Below are 23,235 nucleotides of genomic sequence, written 5' to 3'. Positions count from 1 at the left end.
ATTATTTCAAATCATCACATGTAACACCCCTTTCTCACAGACCCCCTTCCCACTGGAAAAATTGGCCAAAATATCGTCCCCAGTGGAAAATTAAATTATGCTCTAAATTTTTGTTCTCACTAAAAAAAATCAGATAAGCAATTACTCACTGTAAAATATTGCACTATTCTTTCAAATCCCAGGCGATAAAAAACATGGGAATATCAATCTCCATCGAGTTTTGGTCCGTTATTTAGACCCCCACTGGCTGAAAAAATATCTTACCGGGTCTGTGAGAAGAGAATGTCATGTAATAGTTGACCATTATCATACTATCATTCAAAACTTATATCTGTATTTTAAGCATATTTAACAATACTCTAACATTTAATCATAATGTTTGTATCCGTTTTTTCCAATTTATTTGTCAAAAGATTTTCCATGTTACATTTACACTACCTCGAAACACACTCAAGTTATTATTATTTCAGTTTATCATCATCATCCAATATCCTTTCCCAGAAATCTTTCTTTGTTTTTACTACAGTAGGCCGTCGAACGACAAACTGACCACGGCGAATTCAAAGCAAATTCAATGTTGACCATGATCACGTTCTGGGAACTGGCGCGACAATTAAATTGTTTAGACCTACCAAAATGTTCTGTCTCTATTGTTTGATATTATCATATTATCTCATTACATTTCTAATCACAAATCTGGCTCGAATCTAGGTTAAGATATTCACCATCCTCCTCGTCACTACTTTCCATATTATCGAAAGTATATGGATTCTCGTCATCTTCATGTGATAGTTTATTTCTCAACACTCGTGATTGGCTGTTTTCTTGGTAGCTTGATTTTGATTGGTTCTTTTCCTGGATGCTCGATTTTGATTGGTTCTTTTCCTGATAACTTGATTTTGATTGGTTCTTTTCCTGGTAGCTTGATTTTAATTGGTTCTTTTCCTGGATGCTTGATTTTGATTGGTTCTTTTCATGGATGTTCGATCCTGATTGGTTCTTTTTCTGGTAGCTCGACCGTGATTGGTTCTCTCCTTGCTGATTCTGCATTTTTAGATTCATCATTTTTTGATCAAACAAATCTTCGTCTCCATTAAATTGAAGATAATCCTCATCTTTTTCTTGCTCTTGTGAAGATTTCAATTTTTGTTGACTATCCCGTCCTTCTATGCTTCTTTCAAGCAACTCGCTTGGATTATCATACTCATCGTCGTCAGCTTTACATGGGTCAGGAGACCTTTCCTCTGCTAAGCTTTTACCCTTTAAATTAGTAACAGCGGGACTACCTTTTGGTGGCTGACGTGGGTAGCCGTCTCCTAAAAGACCACGATCCATCTCAGATCCAGCATCAAAGGTAGCTGACCTTTGTTGTTTGGAAAGCATACGTTTCTCATTAGAGCGACCAGAAGGATTTATATTATATTTCTTATACTGTGGGATGGCAGGAACACTTCTTCGTCTAGCCTCCTGACTACCTTGGTCTAGAAGCTCACCTGGATTATCATAGTCACCATCCACGTAATCGAGAGGTTGCTGCTGGTTGTTTGATGAGTTGTTACGGCTTTTGGTATGTTTTCTTGGTGGAGAACGGTGTTCTGGTGAGATAAGAAAGACATTGTATTTCACATCATCCTTCCCAAAATGAATTTTTCTACCTAAGAAAGGCATACCCTGAGTATCAGAGGTTAAGTTTTCAAAGAAAGTAGTAACCTCTGAAGACAAATAATATAAATTTTATCGCGCATGTATCAATCTAATCACTGTAGAAAAAATCAAAGATGAAGAGCAAATATTACCATATTAATATCTAGCAGACTGTATCAGTATGCAGTTTACTATTTACGAATTCCCCAGAAACCTCCAAGTGTAGTTGAAATGAGTTTATTTCAAAAGAAATCTTTTACATGATCCCCAAATGTATAACAGTAATTACTAAACTTTTAATTATGGAAATGTCACTTTAATTGAATCGAAATAATAGACAGACTTTATGTTATGATTCTCTATCACTGACTCTTTTTACAAAGCATTGATGACTTTTTGTAAGTTGTGTTTTCAACGACGGGAATAAAAATATCGACTATGACGCTCATCCAAGATCTTGGATGGTCGTCATGGTTACTTTTGTCTTCGCTGATTGCGCGATGAATAGAATCTCGATTCGTCGGCACAGCGTAAATATATGATTTTGAGCTGTGCTTTTCACGGTAAGAAAGGCAGGGTTCGGAGTATTCGTAATATTCATGACGTAATGTTTTACATGGAAGCACCCATAAAGACCGGGTATTTGTCACTAATTTATACAAACGCTCATGAATATCATGAGTGAAGACGAGATTATATATAATTTTTGTCTCCTTAAGCAAGCATTTTTAGGATATGTGTGGAGTCTTAAGGATACAAATAAGAGGTATATCATTTTTACCTTCTGTAGCCGGTAACATTGAAATATAAGTATTTTCACCATCAGGCTCAACAAAAGGGTACATTGCCACGTACTGTGGATCGTAACCTGTGTAAAAAGATTAAGTTTTACAGTTAATTTACCTTTTGCACGATGAACATTTCAAAGTATTTTGATCGGAAATTAAAGTGGTTGTTCTGAGCTATGACCAGTTAAAAGAGGGGTGGAACATAAAAAAGTTAAAAGCTTCATTCGAGACACGCTACTTATATATTTTTAAGCCAGAAAAGGGTAATAAATAAATGTATCTTAAAATGTTCAATCTTCAAAGGTTCAAAGGTTCAGGAGACTAAATATAAAAATTTCAGAGACCTGAAGACTACGCTTAGCAAGGCTCAATGAAGTATACGCCTGAAGGGATAAAAGTGAATCTCCTTGGTAGGATTTGAAGCTATTATATCCTACCAAAGCTGAGCGGCCCAGCGTGGATTTCATTCAAATGCCAGATTGAAAGTAAAATTTACCGCCAGATTTTCAAAAAAAATGTACCGCTCGAAAACAAAGAAATCGCTAGAATCCGTCATCAAAAATACGGCGTATATTTTAAGGCTTAAGCACTTTTTCTTGATCGAGAAAGATTAAAGATTCGCTTCTAGCCCTCTTCGGGCTTATACTTCATTGGCAAGGCCCTTTCATATGCTTTTCCTCAGTGGGGATAAAAATTCCTATTGAAATCCCAATGGTGATAGAAATTCTATTATTCCAAGGTTAAAAATTTCAGTGGGATGGTTTTGAAGTACAATTTTTAAACATTGAATATCAAATAGGGATTAAGTTAAAGTCAATTTCCCTGAAATTCAAGAGTATTTTCCCACCGGGGACGAAATTTTCGCCGAATCTTTCAGTGGGGCTGGGGTCCCAGCGGGTCTGTGACACAGGGGTGTTTAACCATTTTTAATGCACTGAGAGTTTGACATAGTCTGGTTAACGTATTTCTTGATAACTCGAGATTGACTTACCCTGCATCGTGACGTAAGAGCCCGGATCAACAACATCATCTACCGATCCTAAACATAGGCATATATGCTTTTTATAAGCATAGGATTAATTTTTGTGAGCCTCCCCAGTTGGCACACAACGTTTTTTTGACGTTTATCTAACGTTCACAACGTCCATATAACATTAAATGAACGTTGAAACAATGTTGTGTGCCAGCTGGGTCATTATGCTTGGCAAAATTATTTTTTTCAGCTTCGAGTTTGCTTATGTAATGGTGTAATTTACACATTATGTATGTTTTTTGGCATTGGTAGATTGCATACTTTGAAATTTCATAAACTGGGGCTCAGCATATGTTTAGGCAATGTTAAAGTTTTTCCAAGATTTGAGCCTGGATATGCTTACGAGCGTTATGCTTATGAAGAAAGAGCGTAGAATACAATAAAGAGATTTAATTGTACCACATTACATAGAGTACTTTGTAAGTATATCTTATTCGATGACATCGATACCAGGGGGGGAGCACTCGATCTGAAAACCACCGTATGTGCAGCCAAAAATTAAGATCTTTAAAATCGGACACAAAATTTTTGTACATTTCAAATTTTTTCTAAATTTTATCCAAAAAGCTGCGTTATTATCACTGTTCTCACCTTTTTCACCCTTAAGTGCACTCGAACTTGTACTTTCTCTCATTTCGACCCTTACAGCGTGCTTTGAGAAGCCTGAAAAACGCACCAGTGCCGCGAGTGTCCCCCGGGCATCGATATCACTGCAATTTACCTATTTTTGGCCCTGGCAAAGCTAAAATCTAATCTCATTTAATAGTTCTTGAATAAAAAGGTGTTTTACACATATAAGCAGCTACTCTTAGGTGATAAATAAACGGGGGGGGGGGGGTTCGAATAAACGGGAGGGTTGGAAAATTTTTTCAAATCAAATAAACGGGGGGGACCTAATTACGGGGGGGGGAGTTGGAAAATGGACTTTTAAAAACCCTAAAAAGGGTCAAATTTAGGCTTTTTAGAGTAAACAAGAAACTTTCCTTTTGGGAGCTGGGAATTTTTTCAAAATTAATAAACGGGGGGGGGGGGGGTCCTAATAGCGTCCGGGGGGTTTGGAAAAAAATCGAAAAATTAACAAGCGGGGGGACCCGTTTATTTGGCACCTAAGAGTATGTTGCTAAGGCTCGAGACCTCAAATCAGCCGTGTTTTCTATATTTCGTAAAAGAGATTTAGATAAACAAACCATAGCAAACAATAGCTCTTGACTCAATAAGCATAAATAATGGTATAATAGTGGGCTGGGGGGGGGGCACTCATATGATCTGGCCTACGTCATGTGCTGCACTTAAGGGTGGGGTTTTTCAACATCCCAAAATGTACTGTAAGGGTGTGTTTCTGTGAGATTGCACTGCAAGGGTCGATTTTAAAACAAATTCAAAATAATTGTTAAAACGAAAAGTTTATACTTCTCGTTTGTTTGAAAAAGTTTCTATTGTCTGATAATTACAGCTGGCAAGAATAACTTTCTCAGTTTTTCTTTGAAACAGAAAAGTTCCCAAGCTTTTTCTTTCACGCAGATTTACAGCTGAGAAATATGCACTATAAGGGTTGGGTAAATCAAGAGAAAATGTACTGAAAAGGTACCTTTTCAGCCATATTGAACTGCACTATAAGGGTACGATTTTGAAAAGCAGATTTTGCGCGGCACGTACCGTCGTTTCGAAATCGAGTGCCCCCCCCCTGGGAATAGTGGTCAAAGCTAATTTTTAGAAGGTGAGCTAGAATGCTAAGCAACCCCAGAGCCCTGATCCGAAAATTTGAGTTGCTTATAACAAAAAGGGGTATATTAAGAAAAAGACCTTTATATAAACTATTTTGAGTACGACACAGACTACCTCGTTTTGAAACCATTACCAAGGTGATTAAATCCCTGGAGTTTTAAGTGTTTTTTATGGATAGAAAAACTTCTTATGAACTCCTTTTGGAATCAATCACCAGAAATATTTTGAAAACAAGGTAAGCGTTGCTCGTGACGTAATTTATGAAAAGATATTTTTATAAGACACAGCCTTTTCACAGAGGATAATCAATACTACATACGATCCATGAATACTTGTCCAATTGTTTCAGGGTCTGAAAAAACAAAAAATCTTTCCAATACACCCCCTTCTCAGAGACCTGGTAAAATATCTTCGGTCAGTAGTGGGGGTTCATAAAAACGGACTGAAACTCTATAGTTATTGGATATTTCCATTGTTTTTTATGGCTTGAGATTTGAATTCATTGTTTTCAAAGTCAGAGAATTTATTATTGATGAAAAATAAGCTTACAAAAAAATCTTTTTTAGCGAAATTCGGATTGATAAACCTTTTGGTACGAGGCTTTTTCCGGATTGACGTAATCTTTTAAACGGTCTTATTTATCCAAAACTAAACGAGTCTTAGTTGTATCTTATCATTGTAAACCGAACCTTAAAGTTAACCGAATGAAATGTAAATGGTACCTTGTGTTTCACCATCAACACAAGGATACATCTTGACGTACTTTCCACCTTCAGCTTCAGCTGGCGGTAAAAAAGAGCTTATAATCAGATGTTGTACACGCTTTTTCTTTTATTAGAATATACTTTATAAGAATATCCATGATGAAAATTGGCCAACAAATTAAGAAGATGCCGAGAATCACCATCATGGAGTTTGGTAACTGAAGCTAAGAATGGCGTTTTAGAGCCTTAAAGCTGTAATTGCCAATTATTCCCTTGCTATGTTTTAAGAAGTATTACGAAAATGGCAGATTCTAGCTTGACGTATATATTGCATTTAGGCTGGGGTTTGCATCCTAACCTTAGAATACTGTAAAAATGTTTCAGGATGATTTTTCCAAAAAAAAATTAAGAATATCCGTAATAAAATGGAAAAATATCATTCTTATAAAAAAGCGTGTAACTGTCAAATGTCCCTAACCGCATTTGGCTCAACTTCAGTGTTGTTTTGTAGACCCAAAGTTCTTTCTTATAATATTTCGGTAGTATTCATAAAATTTAAAAAAATGGATAAAGTGGCGTATTGGGTGGGAAATTTTAAAAGTTCTCAGAAGACTCTTCAGTGGTGCCAATCATGAATTATTTTTTCAATATTCTTTTGCACCCATGATAATTATGATGGATTATAAACTGAGAATCTCTGGACAAAATATCACAACCGAGTTAGATATTTTTCCAAGAAACAAAAATCTAGTAAGGTCAGTAACAACATTCATGTCAATCCTTTGAAATATTTAAAGTAGTGGTAAAAGCACCGATTCTCGTGTCAGACGGTCATGAGGTTTTACACAACAAATAGGCGAGATTCTTCAATTGTGATAATCAGAAAGATCAGAAAGTGAAGCAGTTTACCTCCAACGCCAACTTCTCTTTGATGCTCAATTGATGATGACGATGATGTTCTTGGAGTCCTCAAGGCACTTAATTTGAGATATCCAGCGTCGTTGACATCGTTGTTTGATTCTAAAAGTTGATGAAGAAATCCTGAAGTTTATCTTTTCTGGAAAAGGAAAGGATTCCCCAGATCCGTTGTCTGTACACAGACTCAGTATCTACGGCTAATTTCAAAATTCACTGCCGTAGAGGGTCGTTGTCATTGTCTTTTCTCATTTGAGATTTTTCAAACCGACGGCTGTGATGAAGTGTTGGAAAGAGAGGAGAGACGACGAGAGAAGTGTTGTTATTTATAAGTCATACTTCATCGAAGTGGTCTCCGTACGGGAATTTTTTTATCAAATAGACAATGCGCACAGAGTGTACTACGAAGCGCTAAACGTGAGGGGCTTCTTTTCATTAGATTTTAAATTTATATACCGGGTGTACCAAAAAAAAGTATACAGTTTTGTCGAGATATTCTGAGCTTCAGGATTTAAATTTTTTGTTCATTCTTTTTTTATCGTATAGAGGATGCTCTAACTTGAATTTTGAGCTATCATACATTAGGTTTAAACATGGAGGTATAAAGAAACAGGAGAAGTATGCTATTGTAACCATGCTCGCCCTACGATTAAAAATATTACGAGGTATGCATGCTCATAATCTCATATATCGTGCATTTTTAATGAGCTCTTTTGTTGATAGGTAAAATCTTATTTGCTAACTTAAGTGTTGGAAATAAAATGGGACGAGATTCATTGTTTCTGACATTGGTGTAAGAAAATATTTGGATTAAAAAATGGCCTGTAAACTTTGCAATCCTTCATCAAATGACAAGATTTTTCGATCAACATTTTCTTCAAGGTGAACTCTATTGCTTAATACTTACCTCCAAAATTCTCCAGCGACTTTTTGTCTACAAATTGGGTCTGAAATTGTGTGTGCTTATAAAGAACTTTTCATTTTCTGGCTTGAGAAAATATCTTTTCAAAACAAAATTTAATGGATGACAAAATTGAACGCAAACTTATTTCGTGGAGCTAAATTTTATTTTATTCTCGTATATTAGAAGGCTGGAAATCTTCGATGCTGATAGTAAGAATGTTCAGAGCAAACTCGAGTTCTACTAAAAAGTCCTATTTCATCGGGCGAGCCTAGAATTTCTTTTGATTTATTACATAAAAGAAATCAAAAGACTTTAACGACCAATTACCGACAAATTCATCTCCTGTCTTTCTTTATACCTCTATGGTTTAAAAGAGTAGTTCGAAAGTTATTTTTAAAAAACTGACTTTTTTTTAATGTCGAAATTTCAAAAAATCATCAAAAACAGCGAGCAAACTTTTCTCTTGACACTTATCTTCTTTTCACATAAAAATACCAAAAAATGCAACTATGTTCATCAAAACTCATTACAGAATTAAAAATATGGTAAAGCAAGCTATTCCCATGTGGGATAATTTTTTTGGAAAAGCTGACAAAAAGTTTTGGAAATCTCCAAGAGAGGTTTTGATGTTATGTGTGTGCTATGTGAGAAAACTTTTTAAAAAATATATCACCATTCCTCGACTTGTTGCTCAAAAAACTTGGGTCTGCATTGAGTTTGCTCGTGTTGGAAATGTTCAGGACGGGCAAATAAGATGGAGAAACTGTTGGCAAAATATAAATAAGAAAAAAAAACAAAAAAAACACAATAAAATTGTGTTTTTGCCATTTTTTCTTATTTATACTATAGCGTGATTGCTGTTTTTAATGATTTTTTGAAATTTCGACATGGAAAAAAAGTCAGTTTTTTTTAAATAACTTCAGAACTACTTTTTCAAATTTAATGTATGATAGCTCAAAATCCAAGTTAGAGCATCCTCTTTACGATAAAAAAAGAATGAACAAAAAATTTAAATCCTGAAGCTCACAATATCTCGACAAACCTGTATACTTACTTTTGGTGCACCCAGTAGAATTTCAAACGAATCGGATGGCTTGGCTAGTCTAGTAGGTATAAGCGAAATGAGCAAAAAATAATGGTAGGGACGAAACAAAATGGCATTATCCCGTTACGGTTATTGTATTAATATAAGAACCTAATAGGCTGCTTGCACCCACTAACGGACTCGTGCTCCTTATAGAGGATGCTTAATAAGCGATATTTTCTTTGTCCAGAGATTTCCGCCTTTAGCCGATGGCTAAAGACATTTCAACTATACTACTTGGGGTTTTGTAGAGGCATAGTATAAGAAAGCCGCGGCTTTTTTATACTATGGTAGACGTCTGCGATTCAGACTATATAGAACCAGGATTATAAACGACTACTGTCTATAGCATGATGAGTCACGATTGGCTTGTCTTATTCAAAATATTCTCGTTTCAGCCAGCATAGAAACCTCTAGCATACACAAATTTAGAAAACCCGAAGAGTCAGATGTTGTGCTTTCGCTAAAAAGTGTGCCGTATCTCGGTAGGAAATCCTACTTAGGTCACGTGACATTATAACGGAATTTCAGCGCTTGAACAATCAGAAGCTTCGTGGCTTTTCGAAAACAATAACAACAATATTTTTTGCAATATTCATTTTTTTGCTTGGAAAATCTTGAAACACGCCATCTAGCCCTTCGGGCTTTACAAAAATCATTGCTAGTGTAACATCTCGTGCCTACAATCTCGGTCAAAATATATTGGGAATTTTGGTTAATTCCTCGTTTTTAGCAATTTAAAGTTCGAGGGAGAAAATCGCTTTTGGGCTAATTGATAAATTTATTCGAATATTTTAATTCGGGCCTAATTGGAACAATTTTGAACTTTTAGATCCTCAGATCCTAAGGTCCTAGCTTTAAAATTCAGAGTTTAGAGCGCTTCCAAATCGTTTGTGGTTGTAAGATTTGGTTAGAATTTCCCTTTTTCTCAAAAATTATGACTTTGATTCCTATGTCTCATACTCACCTTCTGCATGCGCAGAATGAGAAGTGTTTTGAAGAGGGTTTGTGATGTATCCGTTATCTGGTGCCCGTTCATGACGTACTCTTAATGATTGTGACCGCCCTGGAATTTAATGTAAAAAGCCATCAAGGTTAGGGTGCAGAGTTCAATTTACCCGGGGAGGCACTCAATTCGAAAAAGACGATTTGCGTCTCCAAATTGGACCCTTACAGAAAGATCAACAAAATTAACCCCAATGCATTTTTAAATTTTTCCAAACAACGGACGATAACTGTCTACTCTCGTATGGGACCTTACAATGCACACCTAAAGTAGGTCATTTATATTAAAGGCCTATCAGATCAATTTTCAGGCGAGTGCATATTAAAACTGAGATTAAAAAATTGACGAAAACGTATAACCGAAAGAGTAATATCGACATTGACCAATAGAATTCCGATCTTTGACTCAGCTTTATCCAATCTTCCATCTTCAGTTTTTAGTAGTATCAATAATGACAAGGATTTCTCTGAATTCATCCAAAAATGAAAAAAACTTACTTGTAATTCGCGGAACACCACTACTAGCAGGCATCGATTGTACTCTGAAAATATTGTGACCTGAAAAGCAGAAAGTATGTTAATTCTAAATTTAGGTTTTATTACTACAATCAGTGACAAAATACTTGGCACAAAAGGGAAATTCACCGGGGTGTTTTGAAACCACAATCGATTTGTAAGTGCTCTAAAGTACGTTCGAAGGGTAGAATTTTAGAGTTTTAACGCTAGACTTAAGACTTAAGTTCCTATGATCTGAAGATCCAAAAGTTCAAAAATGATCCAGTAGGGCTTGAAATATAACCTAGAAACCAATAAATCCCACCCAGATCGAAATAATCGATGAAATCAAGTTGAAGGCCTAAAATTTACATTCTCGCTCGAACTTTAATTTTCGAAAAATGGTAAATTAGCCAAAAGTGCTAATATATTATGGCATACTGATTGTAGAAGATAAATCTTAACAGGTCAACATGCATGCGATAGAACAATTTAGTTTCTCGCAGGACATTACCCTTTTTACACTGGCCCTTATTGGCGTTATTTTTGGGCTCGTGGCGTTAAAAGGGCCGGCGTAAAAAGGGCCAAGATTTTGAAATTTTAACCTAAAAGCGGCGTTAATTTTTTATCATTATTTTTCAATTTAAAGGATTTTAGGTGATGCGAAGACGAAAATTATCCATTGTTTTACTTCATATTTGAAACTTCAGTAAAATATTTATTATATTTAAAAATCAGTAATTTTCGATGGAATTTTCAACAGTTTACTACTCAAAAATGACATTTTAATGTAAATTTTAGTCATTATTATTAACTAATTTGAAGAATAAGTAGTCATTTTTACAAATTTTGGCGTTATTAACGGCCCTAATTGGCGTAAGCCCAAAATTAGGCTGTGGCGTAATAAGGGCCGGCGTAAAAGGGGCCAGCGTTAAATTAAGGCCGGCGTAAAGGGCCGATAAGATATTCGTTTAGAAGATTAAAAACCGTGGAATCTTTATTCTTTTTTAAGGTTTTATAGGTGGATAATTCATGCATTAGAAACTTACCTTTCGGCATTGGTTGCTTCACTGTAAAAGAAAGAAAATTATGAATCGTGTGTGAATGAATAGAAATTTTCATGTTAGTTAGTCCGTGACTGTTTTTTCTTTAGTGTTGAAATATAGAAAAAAATTCAGTAAAGGATTCAAGAATACATGATATGCACCATTATACCACGGATCCAACAGCTGATTGGATGTAAGTGACATAAAATCAGTCAGTACGTCAATTGCAACCAATCAGCTGTTGGGTTGGTGATGTAATGCCAGAAGACAATGCAATGGTGTATATCATGAATACCGGAAAGATTTTGTGTAATTTTTGGAATTCCGTCAAAGTCAAAGAGGTAGATTTCCGCGAAACCCGAAACCTTGCACAAGCCTTTCCTCCAGCCCACTTGAAATGTTGCAAGCTTTGACAATACATTATTTCTATCAAAGCCATGCGTTGGAATTTTCATGATGGATAAGATATACAAGGGAAAGAGGTTATAACTAACTCCCCCCTGTTTATTCGAGTTTCCCGTTTATCTTTGGAATCTAAGAGTATCCTCTAAGGTTGAAAAGCTCACTTAAGAGCATTCAAAGGAATATTATACTTACGGCATGGGTAGGATTCGAGACCACCGTAACAGCGGCGTAAGAATTCGGCCCCAGCTTTGGCCGGTGACTTGTCTGTGATTCGAACATTCTTATAAAAAAAACAAATGAATAATTTTCGTATGATCTTTTTCAAATTTTTTTTTTTTTGCGTTTTATCTCACATTTAACACACTGGTAAGAAACATTGATCTGGTATAGACTTTTGTGGTGCTACTTGAAAATTTGAAAACAATGGTTTGTTGGAAATTTTATTCGAAAAGAAATAAAATACTTTAAGGAACTAATTTTGCCGGGCAGCAATTTTTTTTAATTTTGGTGGGCAATAGTTAGTTCTTTTTTTTTTTGCCTAAAAATAAAACTTTTAGATCTATTTTAAGGGATTATTTTTAGAAAATCACGAAAAAACTATTAATTTTGACGATATCAACTTGTTTTGGCGAGGCAGCAATTTACTGTTTATGCAAAAATGTGACTCCCTAAGCCATTTTAAGTATCTAAGAATAAAAAAATAAATTAAGGGAAAGCCACTTACACTGACACTGATACAATATTTTCCATCTTCTGCTTTTGTCAGCAAGACGTGTGTAATCTTGTCAGCGATCTCTCTATAGAAAAGATATATCAATTATAAGCTTAATGAAGCCTAATTTCTAACATACAGTGTGTCCCGGAAAAGCGGACAAATTTTATATTAAAGTCTATTCACGATAAGTGTGGACTCTTTTTTCTTTCACCTATAACTTTTGAAGGAATTCTTCAATCTTTTTAAATTTGGTATCGTTGGAGAGATATTAGTGAGTGGAACAATTTGAAATAAAAAAGTCTTCAAAAAAATTCTAAAAACGAAGATGAAAATGAAGAAGAAAAAAATGAAGATCTTTTAGAGTAGTACTATAACTTTCATTTTCACTGGAGAGGTTCTTTGATCTTAGGAGGTCATCACTGTGAAGAAATTTCACTAAAATATTTATTCAATATAAAGTTATGATGCAAAGTTAATAAGTGATTGACCCCAAAAAACAGCAGAAAATAGCAGAAAACAGCGTTTTTAGACGTCAATCAGCTTATAACTTTGTTTGGTAGCTTTTGACTGAATGATTATTTTTGAGAATTTTGTTCACAGTGATGACGTTCAATAATCAAGGATTCACTCCAGTGAAAATGAAAGTTATAGCACTTTTCTACAAGATCTTCATTTTTTTCTTCTTCATTTTCATCTTCATTTTTAGAATTATTTTAAAGATTTTTTTATTTCAAATTGTTCCACTAACTAATATCTTTCCAATAATACCAAATTTATAAAGATTGAAGAATTCCTTCAAAAGTTAAAAGTAAATGAAAAAAGAGTGCACACTTATTGTGAATAGACTTTAATTAAACTGTCTTTTTAAACACATTCTAAAGAATGATTGAAGTAATATTACAATTCTCTATTAAAATAGATACACTCGACTCTCTCTCTAATTCGAACCTCTACTATGCGAATCTTTCTAGAAATTAGTATAAAATAATCTCTGTATCTCGGATTTTTCTCTAATTCGAGGAAGGTCACTGGTCCCACGAGGATCGAATTAGAAAGAGTAAATTGTATTCAATTCTCAAGATGATTAGTATAAAAGTCATAAGTTTGGCACAAATCACGAGGATTTTACTTCATATACAAATTTGTCCACTTTTTTTGGGACAGACTGTATGAGCAAAACATAAGCCCTTCTTACCTTAGAATAGACAACTAATGAAAAGGGAAGCTTTCGAGACGCCCGCTCGACTGTAATCGCAAACTCGCTTACAATATTTCGATGGTAGATTTACAAGCATGGGCACTACAATCGCAGAAGTCTACAATTAACTGTAAACTGTCAAATAACTGTAGCGTTATAAGAAAAGTATGTATTAAAAGTACAAAACAAAAAACTATGCGAAGGTATAAACGAGAAATATTTGATGATTCTGAGCTATGAAAGTGTTAATAAATCATCCTGTACATATTCTTTCTGTCATTTCTTAAAAAAAATGGCTGATCATGTGTGAAAATGACGTCACTAGGAATCGGTCTATTGCAGAAGTCTAAATCGAATTGTTTCAAAATGTAACTTCAATTTCTCTTGCCTGAGAAGTGTTAAAGTTTCGCCTCTAGCCCTTCGGGCTTGAAACTCAATGGTCGAAGCGGTCGTGGTGCAACTCTTACTTTCTTTTTTAAGGCCGGTCTCCACTTGCGCGCGCTGCGATCGCACCTTTTGGCTTCAATCCTTTTTGCTTGGAAAAAAGATTACGTTATAAAATGTAGCGCGCGCTTTCAACTTTTCAACATTTTTCAACCGTTACGTCAGATCGCGCCAATTGAGTTGCTTCATTTTTCTTTTGACCAATAGCGTGGAAGCTTTGAGACCAGCCTTTAAAGATGGAAAGAGCCAACTGTACACTCACTTGAAGCTTAATGCATATGATCCTCGTTGTTTTGAATCTCTCAACAAATATGCACCAGATTTTTCTTTACTCAAAATTTCTGCAACGTCTTTTCGATCTACAGCTCCATAATACCAATCACATTGTGACAAGTCATTCTGATTGGCTGGTGGAGAACGAGGAGGTCTGGCCACTGGTTGACCCGGTATCATTTGATGTGATGCAGTTCTGAATGATCAATGTTAAACTTACAGGTTGAAAAGAAAATGGGATATTTCCCTCGTAAAAATGGATTCGACACATTCAAATTAAACGATTGTGAAATTTCTTAGACATTCTTTATTAAAATATAGAAAGGAGGCAAACCTCTTATGCTGACAAAGCATCAATTTCACGAAAAATGAAGATATAAATAAAAGTCAAAGAAAAATATTCAGGTTGGTTCATCCCCAATAATTGCCACCGGGGGAAGCCTAAAGCTTCTGAGTATACCATTCATAGCTTCACGCATAAGGAAGTTGGGCAAACATCTCATAATTTTGCGCGCGTTTTTCAGTATTTTAGTTCCGCTTAACGGTAGCATTCTTATTTTACGGTCTCTCTATTGTTTTATCATCATCAAAAAGACTTTTCCGGAGTTATTTTGATCACTATTGGTAAAAACCAGGCTGCTTCCGTAGAAAAGATTACGTCATGAACGGAAAACGGAAGATGAATAAAACTTACCTGTCAAATGGTATGAATGGCCCATTTTGCTATGAAAGATCGAATAAAAAACATTTTTATTCATGATCAAGAAAATTTTCAAAGTTTTACATCAAAGTGAAGAGTAAATTAGGCTGCACGCAGTAGGCTTTTTCATAAATCACGTCACAAACATCACTTGCCTCGCATTCAAACAATTATCATGGTTATTGTGTCCCTTGAGAAAAAACGATCTTTTTTATGAATAGAAAGTAGTTTTAATAAAATCTACTGGGAGTTAATCACCATGGCAATAATTTCAAAACAAGGCAAATGACGTTTGTGACGTAATTTATGAAAAGGTATATTCCTTTTATGTTTTGATATAGGGGATGCGTAAATTCCCGTCCGAGAGTTACTTCCGTCTTTGTGTTTAGCTTGATTAGTAAGTAATATAGGAGATATTCAAGTTTCATTAAATTTGAAATTATAGATTTAAATCGCTAGAGGTTAATACAACCATTGGAAGCTTTTTGAGAAAATTGAAATAAAAAGTTAGTTAGGTACCGTTTACTCTAATAGCCATCAAACGAGAATACAAAAATTGTGTATGTTAACCATAGTCGGAAAATTGATTCTAGTATCTGATCATAAAAGTTATGTTTTAGATTCTTAAACACTTTTAACAAAGAATTGCCTTTATAAATTGCTTTTAATCAAATCCCTTAAGAGTGAATAGGAATTTAATTGCAAAAATGACGTTATGAACTTTAAAAAGACGTTAACAATATGTTGCATCACCTTCTTTTATAAAAAGTGCTAAGTTTTAATGGGTAATTGGATCAGAGCCCATAATTTAGATAAATCAACCTGCCTAAAAACAAAGGACAAAGATTTGATTCTACCTTGAAATGAAAAGACCCGACCGGCTCTTCTTCATTTTTTTAAATCTAGCCATTACCTGACACTTTTGGTTTTATAAAAATATTTCAACTTCTTACATTCTCAGTCAATTGTGTTGTAATGGGGCGCATAACATCAGCTAAGCTTTGTCTCTTTACTGAACTTATATTTTTAGGTTCTAGAAAAAAAAAGAAAAAATTATATTAACAAAAGTAGCCTGTACCACACTGAATGCGGGCGACATTTTCTTTGCGAATCTTGATTTCTTTGTTATAGAAACAATAAAACAAATGGTGAAGTTGGGAATTATTTGGTAGTAGCTGAACAATTACTGACTGGTAGATGTTTTTCAAAAAGGGAAACTTAGGCTTGGGGACACGAGAAGTTTATTTTTGCGTTGGTGCAATGCAACATGCTTCATCCCACCAATACAAGAAAAAAAGTGCGTGTATCATGGTTTCTTTTTTTGTTTCATGGGACAAAAAGTGAGGGAAATACCCAAAAGACACGCTGGTTTTGTCCCAGCGACAAAAGTGAGAGAAGCATAAATGTTATAAAAAAATGAGGTGGAGACATGGGAAAGCGTTCTGTATTGCACCAACGCGAAAAAACGTCTCGTGTCCCCAAGCCTTTAAATTTGAGATTAAAAGATGTCAGGATAATAAAGGAGAATCTTACTGTCTATTTTTCTTGGTCGTGTAGCGAATAAACCATTATACTTCGTTGGTAATTCTTGCGGGGGTTTCATCTGTAATATATTTGAAGAAGAAAAATGGGAAAATTAACATTCTTGCCGCATTCTTTTTCCCCGTTCAACATATTTGAAGAAATGAGTTATCGGGGAAACAAAAGATAACAGAGGTCATTGAAAAAGAGATCGGAATTTCGGATACATGAAAAAACAATATAATATGAAATTCAACCAAGAAAATGGGCTATTCCAGAAATAGTCTGTACGTATGTTGACGAGATGTGACGTCCAGGGTGGTCTGGGAAATAAAAAATCCAGGATGGGCTCGTTTTTCGAGTGTAAAGATCCAGGTCAGTAAAATGAGGTGCGAAATCCAGGGTGTTCCTAAAAATTGGGGGGATCATCTTCCCTATAGAAGACCTCCTCAACATAGGGGGTACAAATCTTTTCTGGAATAGCCCCCCGTTTATTTGGAACCTTAGAGTATACAACAAGGGGGGCAGTCAGAAATAAAATAACATAATTACCGGACCGGTCAGTAAATCAAGAGCAAAAAAGAAAGACATACATTGCCGACTAGATCGCATAACGCATAAACCCATCGTTCTCTTGTTATGTCGTCATAAGCCTATAATAGAAAATGGACGAATTTTATTACAGTGGAGTTCCATAACTCGAACCTCTATAACTCGAAAAAATATTTTTCTGGTTCCTAAAGTGAACAAGCCCCTGATTTCCAATCTCCATAACTCTAAATTTCCAAATCTCGAACAAGTTTACTTTCCATGTTGCGTGTTTGAGATATTGAGTCTCCATTGTATTAAATTTTGTTCTTGCTTGAACCAGATTTTAGAAAGGTGACGATAGCATGGTGATAGTAAGATTTGAACTTCGAACCTTCCCAAAAATCACACTTACCTTGTTTAAGAAATTCATTTCCGTCCCAGCTGGCACACAACGTTGTTTTAACGTTCATCTACCGTTATATGGACGTTATGAACATTAGATAAACGTTGAAACAACGTTGTGTGTCAGCTGGGGTGTCAGAAAGGTTTCAAATACGATTGGAAAAAACAATGACCTTTATATATCCCTGGACGAAGTCAACCCCGGAAAACCAAAAGTCTTTGATCGGAGTTTTTTTGAAATTGGTACCCTAATGGCAGCACTACTCAATAGCGGTGAAAATGCATCGAGAGCGCTAGATCTACTTTTCCTCTAATACTTTTGATGTTGTAGCACCGTTAGACATTAATTTTTAACATTGAAATGGCTTCTTCTCGGGTACCAACTCCAAAACAAACGCCGATCAAAGATGGCGGATATAGCTTGGTCCAGGGATATATATATATTTTTTTTTTTTTTTTTTTTTTATTTATAAGTAATGACACGAACATAGAATACAAACACTAAAAGGTTCCAGCCCTCCCGCAAAAAACCGCTAGATTGTACCGCCAGGAGAGAGGAACCTTATAAAAAGAAAAACGAGAAAGAAAAAAAAACAATAGAAAACTTAGGCAAAATTAAACAAAAAACAAACTAAATGAGCATTGTGAACAATCAAAACAACGGACCCTCGAATCGACCGGTATCTTGGATAAATTTTACGGTTATACTTATTATATCATGATTTAGGTTGTTACTAAAATTCGAATCCCCAAAGAGAAGTATTCTGGAAAGTATTCTTGGGTTTAATGGTAGCAAGCATATGTCAAGTTGAAGAAGGCTGTCAAACATTACATGTCTATCATCGGAGAAATCAGAGCAATGCATCAGAAAATGCTGTGTAGTTTCGATAGAGTTATTTCGACAGTTGCAAAAAGGATCAACTGTGTCTGCAAAATTGTGTTTGAATTTATGTTCCCGAAGATGACTGAAGTCGACCCTTAAACGGTTAAGTAGAACCACACCTCTATTGTTATCAAGTCTGAAAACCGAATTGGCATTGGGTTTTAAGAATCTGAGTATCGCGGTTTTGAAAAGAGAGATTGAAGGAAGATTTCGTATGTTCTCGTCCAGGTTATTCCACTCACTGATACAAAAAGGAAAAAAGGAAGCACGATATCGTTCGGTTCGACAAAAGGGTGGCACAAAAGGAGTTCTAATCCTACGTCTTCCACCAGCACCCTCATCTTCATCTTCATCAACCTCCTCCCCCCTCTGGGGAGGAAGGATATTAGAAAGATAAGTTGGCGCAAAGCCATTAATTATCTTATAGAAGAGAATAAAACTGCGGCTAAGTCGCCTGTCCGCTAGACTTTCAAGACCTAGCTCAAGATAAATTTTTTCTCTAGATGTTCCTCTGAAACATCCTGTTATCGCAAGACAGGCATTGTATTGAATTGATTCGATTTTTTCAGAGAAAGTGGAATTACCTGGACGATCGTATACTACATCTCCATAATCAAGATGTGGTCTTACATGGGCTTTGTAAATAGTGAGAAGTGAGTCCCGTGGGAGGAATTCGCGAAGCCGGTTGATGAGACCAATACCTCGATTGGCTTTTTTAATTTTTTCATCAAGATGACGATCAAAGGCTAACTTTTGATCAAGTATGAGACCAAGATGTTTTTGATGATTTTGAACTGCAATGGGTAAATTGTTGAATGTAATTACTGGAGGATCTAGGTTTACCCTCCTTGTAAAGTAGACTTCAACGGCCTGTTTAGAAGGATCAGGGTTGAAGGACATCTTCCATTGATGAGCCCACTCATTTATCTTCTGCAAGTCACTGTTCAGTTCTTGAGAACAGCGAATCTGATCAAGAATCAAGGAAAACAAAGAAGAGTCATCAGCAAATATTTTTATCAAGGAAATTATATCTTCGGGGAGATCGTTAATATATACCAGGAAAAAGAGGGGTCCCAGAATTGAACCCTGAGGAACACCTGCTGAAATCGGGGTCCATTCAGAGGATTGACCATCAAGAACTACCCTCTGTGACCTTCCAAATAGAAAATTTTGGATCAAAAGAAGGAGAGAGCCAGAAACCCCATATGACTTAAGCTTGAAAAGAAGGCCTTCGTGCCAAACTCGGTCAAAGGCCTTGGAAATGTCTAAAAAGACACCTCGGGTGTCTAAGGGTGGGTTTACATCAAAATTTTTGAGGATATTATGCGTTATGGATAACAGCTGTGATACACAAGAGTCTCCTTTACGAAAACCTGACTGGGAATTTGTGAAAAGTTGATTTTCTTCGAAATAGCTGTAGACGGAGTCAAAGATGCATTTTTCATAAATTTTACCAAGAATAGGCAAAAGAGACACTGGTCTATAATTTTTAACTACGCTCTTGTCCCCCTTGTTTTTGTATACTGGGACAACGTTTGCTTTCTTCCATTTATCAGGAAAAATACAAGACTCAAGAGAAAATTGATAGATCTTCATAAGAGGCTTAACCAAGGATTCATCGCAAATTTTTATCATCTGGATGGATATGTCATCCCAACCATGAGCTTTGTTTATATCGAGCGCACGGATCAAGGCTAATATTTTAGATTCATCTAGAGGAATATTGTCTAATCTATGGTTAGTTTTAAAGTTTTCTTGTGGTAGCACACTATCAGTGTTTATCAAGGAACACTGATTGGCAAAAAATGTATTAAATATATTTGCTTTCTTCGGGACATCAGCAACAAGATTGTTGCTGGTATCTCGAATAGGTGGAATTCTTGGTTTCTTCCTCTTATGAAGAAATTGATTTAGAATAGACCAATATTTCTTTGATCCTATGTTAGGATCATTAAGGTTTGTAGCTAGACGGGAATAATAATTTTTCTTTGCATCCCTGACAACCCTTTTACATCTAGATTGACTTTGGGAAAGGAGTTCAAGATCTTGACGTCTCCTCCCATTTTTGACGTAACGTTCGTAGATTTTAGATTTATCAAGAAGAACTCTCTTTACCACAGCCGTCATCCACGCCGCATCTTTGTTCCTGACTGATATAATTTTGTTTGGCACAAAGTTCGAAAGGATATTTGTTATAGTATCAGAGAGAAGGGAAACCAGGGATATATTAATGGTCAGTGGAAAAAAAACGACACAAATGACCAGAATTTATTCATACGGAGGTCAATTTAGAATTTAGAAAAAAGTTTAAAGCTAAGGAATCGAATCCCAAGAGGTTTCAGTATTCTAAGTTTGCGCTATTCCAAGAGGGGTATGCATCGCAAAATGTTGCTTTTCTCAACAGGTCGATCAATTTTTTCCAGGGAAACTTCAACCTCTCAGAAATCATATTTGAAATACACCCCTGTGTTATAGTCCTAGTAGGTCTTCCACTTTCGCGCGAAAACTTTTTGACTTTTTTGTAAGGTCATTGGTCGATTGAAAAATAAAGCAATTCCATTGGTCGAAATTGACGTAACGGATGAAAAAAGTAGAACTTCCTTCAACTTTTTTTCTGTTCGCGCGAAACTTTTTTATGACATAATCTTTTCTTCAGGCAAAAAAGGGTTAAGAAAAAAACTGTCGCCCATTTCGCGCGAAAATGGAGACTGGCCTTTAGATCCCCCGCTGCTTACTCTGAATGAAAGTTGACTGGATTGAATTTTGTCCCATGATTTTGAATGATCGACAATTTGGAAGATGACAACAAATTTACACTGGTTCGTTTTTTCACCTTCAAATTTCAATAATGCAATGGAATCACCGTGTAAAAAATTGATCTGGATTGAGCTATGTAGCTAAAATGGAAAAAAAATTATTACAATGAAGTAAATTCATCATATGCAACACTGGAGAGTCTTATGAGAAATTTTAGAATTTTCCACCCAATACGTCACTTAAACAATAGAAAAAGAAAGTGACGTATTGGGGTGGAACAAAAACAGAAAAGTTGTATAATTTCGTGAAATCATTGCCGTGGTGCATATCATGAATACAGTCGCTTTAATCATGTCTTCTGACCAGCCACCAGAACCGTTGGAAAACCAACGGGTCCGGCGAGACTCAAGCCTACAACCATGTCATTCATGGGCATTGGCTCTACCATTGAGCTGTAATAGCTTATAAGAACTTGTAATAGATAAGAGCAAAATTCATGGAAAAAAGTAATTTTGTATTGATTTAAGAAAAGGGGATTGAGTTCTAGTTTACAAGGATTAAATGACTGTCAAATGTCAGCATCTGAAGAGCGGATCGATGAAATGATTCTTTCTGATATTTCGAAGTCTTTCGTATGACCCGGCCCGGGATTGCGCACCGTAGCCGGATGCTCTACAAACGAATAGAAAATAGTATGTAAAAAACACACGTATCTTATGAAATAGGCTAATAAGAAGGTACTAACCTCTTTGTTTTCATTAAGGAACAAAAGAACAGCTCCACTCTGGTTATTTCCATTGTAGATCGGTTTCAAAACACACATAAAATTCTTGTATCCCTAAAAAAGAGAGAGAAAATTTAAGAGAGAAAAAGTAACATGAAATTTAGCATTTCAATAAAAAAAAAGTTAGAAATTTTCACATTTTTAAACAATGTTGCGTGCTTGATGAAATGTTAAAATCAAGAAACATTCAAGATAGTTCGAGCCCAGCCGGCACACAAAGTCAAAACAACGTCCATTTGACATTCATAACGTCCAAATAACGTTATTTGAACGTTAAAGCAACGTTGTGTGCCAGCTGGGAGGTTAACTCTCACTGGGAAAGGATCGACGAGTCTCTGACTTGTCTGTACATAGACCCATTATCTACAGCTAATTTCAAAATTCATTGCCGTAGACTGTACTACGAAGCGTTAAACGTGAGATACACTCTGGTACAGAGTAATGAGTCCCACACGTGAAATGAATTTTGCTTTCCAAAAAAAAAAGAGTCATCTTTAAGTTCGTTTTCCAACAAATGCTTTAATTCTAACTTATCATACACCGTTGAAAAGATAATTAAGAGCATTATAATTCCAGGGTCAAATAATGGTGCCATATTCATCGGTTTATTATAATATGTTAGAATTGGAGCATTCGTTGAAAAATGGCAAGCAAAACGAAGATGAGTGTATACTTATAAAGCGAATGTATTTTATTATACCTTTTTATCGTTCTTCTTATCTTTGACATTGAGCCAGCCTTCAATATAACTCTCCGGCGACATTCTTCAAATCATTAACTTAACATAAAGTATTATAATTGTTAATGGTTTTGTTAAATAAATGAACTAGTTTAAGTCTGAAACGTCTATGAGTTAAGTTGACTTTTAATAAATTTAATAAATTGATCTTCGTTTTCGCCAATTCTCTAGAGGCAAAGATTGGTTCTCAAAGTTTTTCATTCGATACATTCCCAAGTCATGAAAAGTACACGCTTTTTTTATAAAAATATCTTCTATAACTATGAGAGAATATCCGGGTGAAAGTTGCGTAAACCGTAAGAATACCCAGAATACCCTCTAGGGTGAATTTCACAAATTTTGATAAGAATACAGTCATTTTGAATTTGGTTAACAGAAAAAAACTGCTTCTTTTGTCAGACTTGAATTCAAACTTTGAGACAGAAATTTAAATGTAATTTTAGTTCCAAAATGTTCATTCAAAAGTCTTAAGCTCTCAAACTGATCATTACTCATTTGTTATGTGTTCTCAAAAGTAAGAATACGTTAAGAATATTTCAC

At 35.4% G+C, this 23,235-nt stretch overlaps 1 protein-coding gene across 3 annotated transcripts; it reads right to left on the bottom strand.

The window, feature by feature from the left end:
* Positions 1-184: 184 nt before the first annotated feature.
* On the bottom strand, positions 185-22,738 carry LOC136813044 (uncharacterized). 3 transcript variants are annotated; one of them, XM_067069555.1, is made up of 19 exons: positions 22,657-22,738; positions 21,918-22,010; positions 21,151-21,312; positions 17,193-17,252; positions 16,612-16,681; positions 16,032-16,111; positions 15,073-15,101; positions 14,368-14,574; positions 12,473-12,545; positions 11,941-12,028; positions 11,347-11,367; positions 10,301-10,360; positions 9,765-9,863; positions 6,804-6,914; positions 5,913-5,972; positions 5,510-5,542; positions 3,424-3,471; positions 2,426-2,512; positions 185-1,595 (listed from the first exon to the last, which is right to left on the bottom strand). In XM_067069555.1, the coding sequence occupies exons 1-19, from the start codon at positions 22,717-22,719 to the stop codon at positions 685-687; spliced, it is 2,355 nt and encodes a 784-aa protein (XP_066925656.1). In that variant the 5' UTR covers positions 22,720-22,738; the 3' UTR covers positions 185-684. The 3 variants fall into 3 exon arrangements, with proteins under 3 accessions (XP_066925656.1, XP_066925659.1, XP_066925657.1); XM_067069558.1 differs by lacking the exon at positions 5,510-5,542; XM_067069556.1 differs by lacking the exon at positions 11,347-11,367.
* Positions 22,739-23,235: the final 497 nt, after the last annotated feature.

This window comes from Clytia hemisphaerica, unplaced genomic scaffold (genome assembly GCF_902728285.1).
Source record: "Clytia hemisphaerica strain Z4C2 unplaced genomic scaffold, Clytia hemisphaerica genome assembly, whole genome shotgun sequence".
In the NCBI taxonomy this organism is placed as follows: Eukaryota; Metazoa; Cnidaria; class Hydrozoa; order Leptothecata; family Clytiidae; genus Clytia; species Clytia hemisphaerica.
This window is presented reverse-complemented; position numbering and strand designations above follow the sequence as displayed.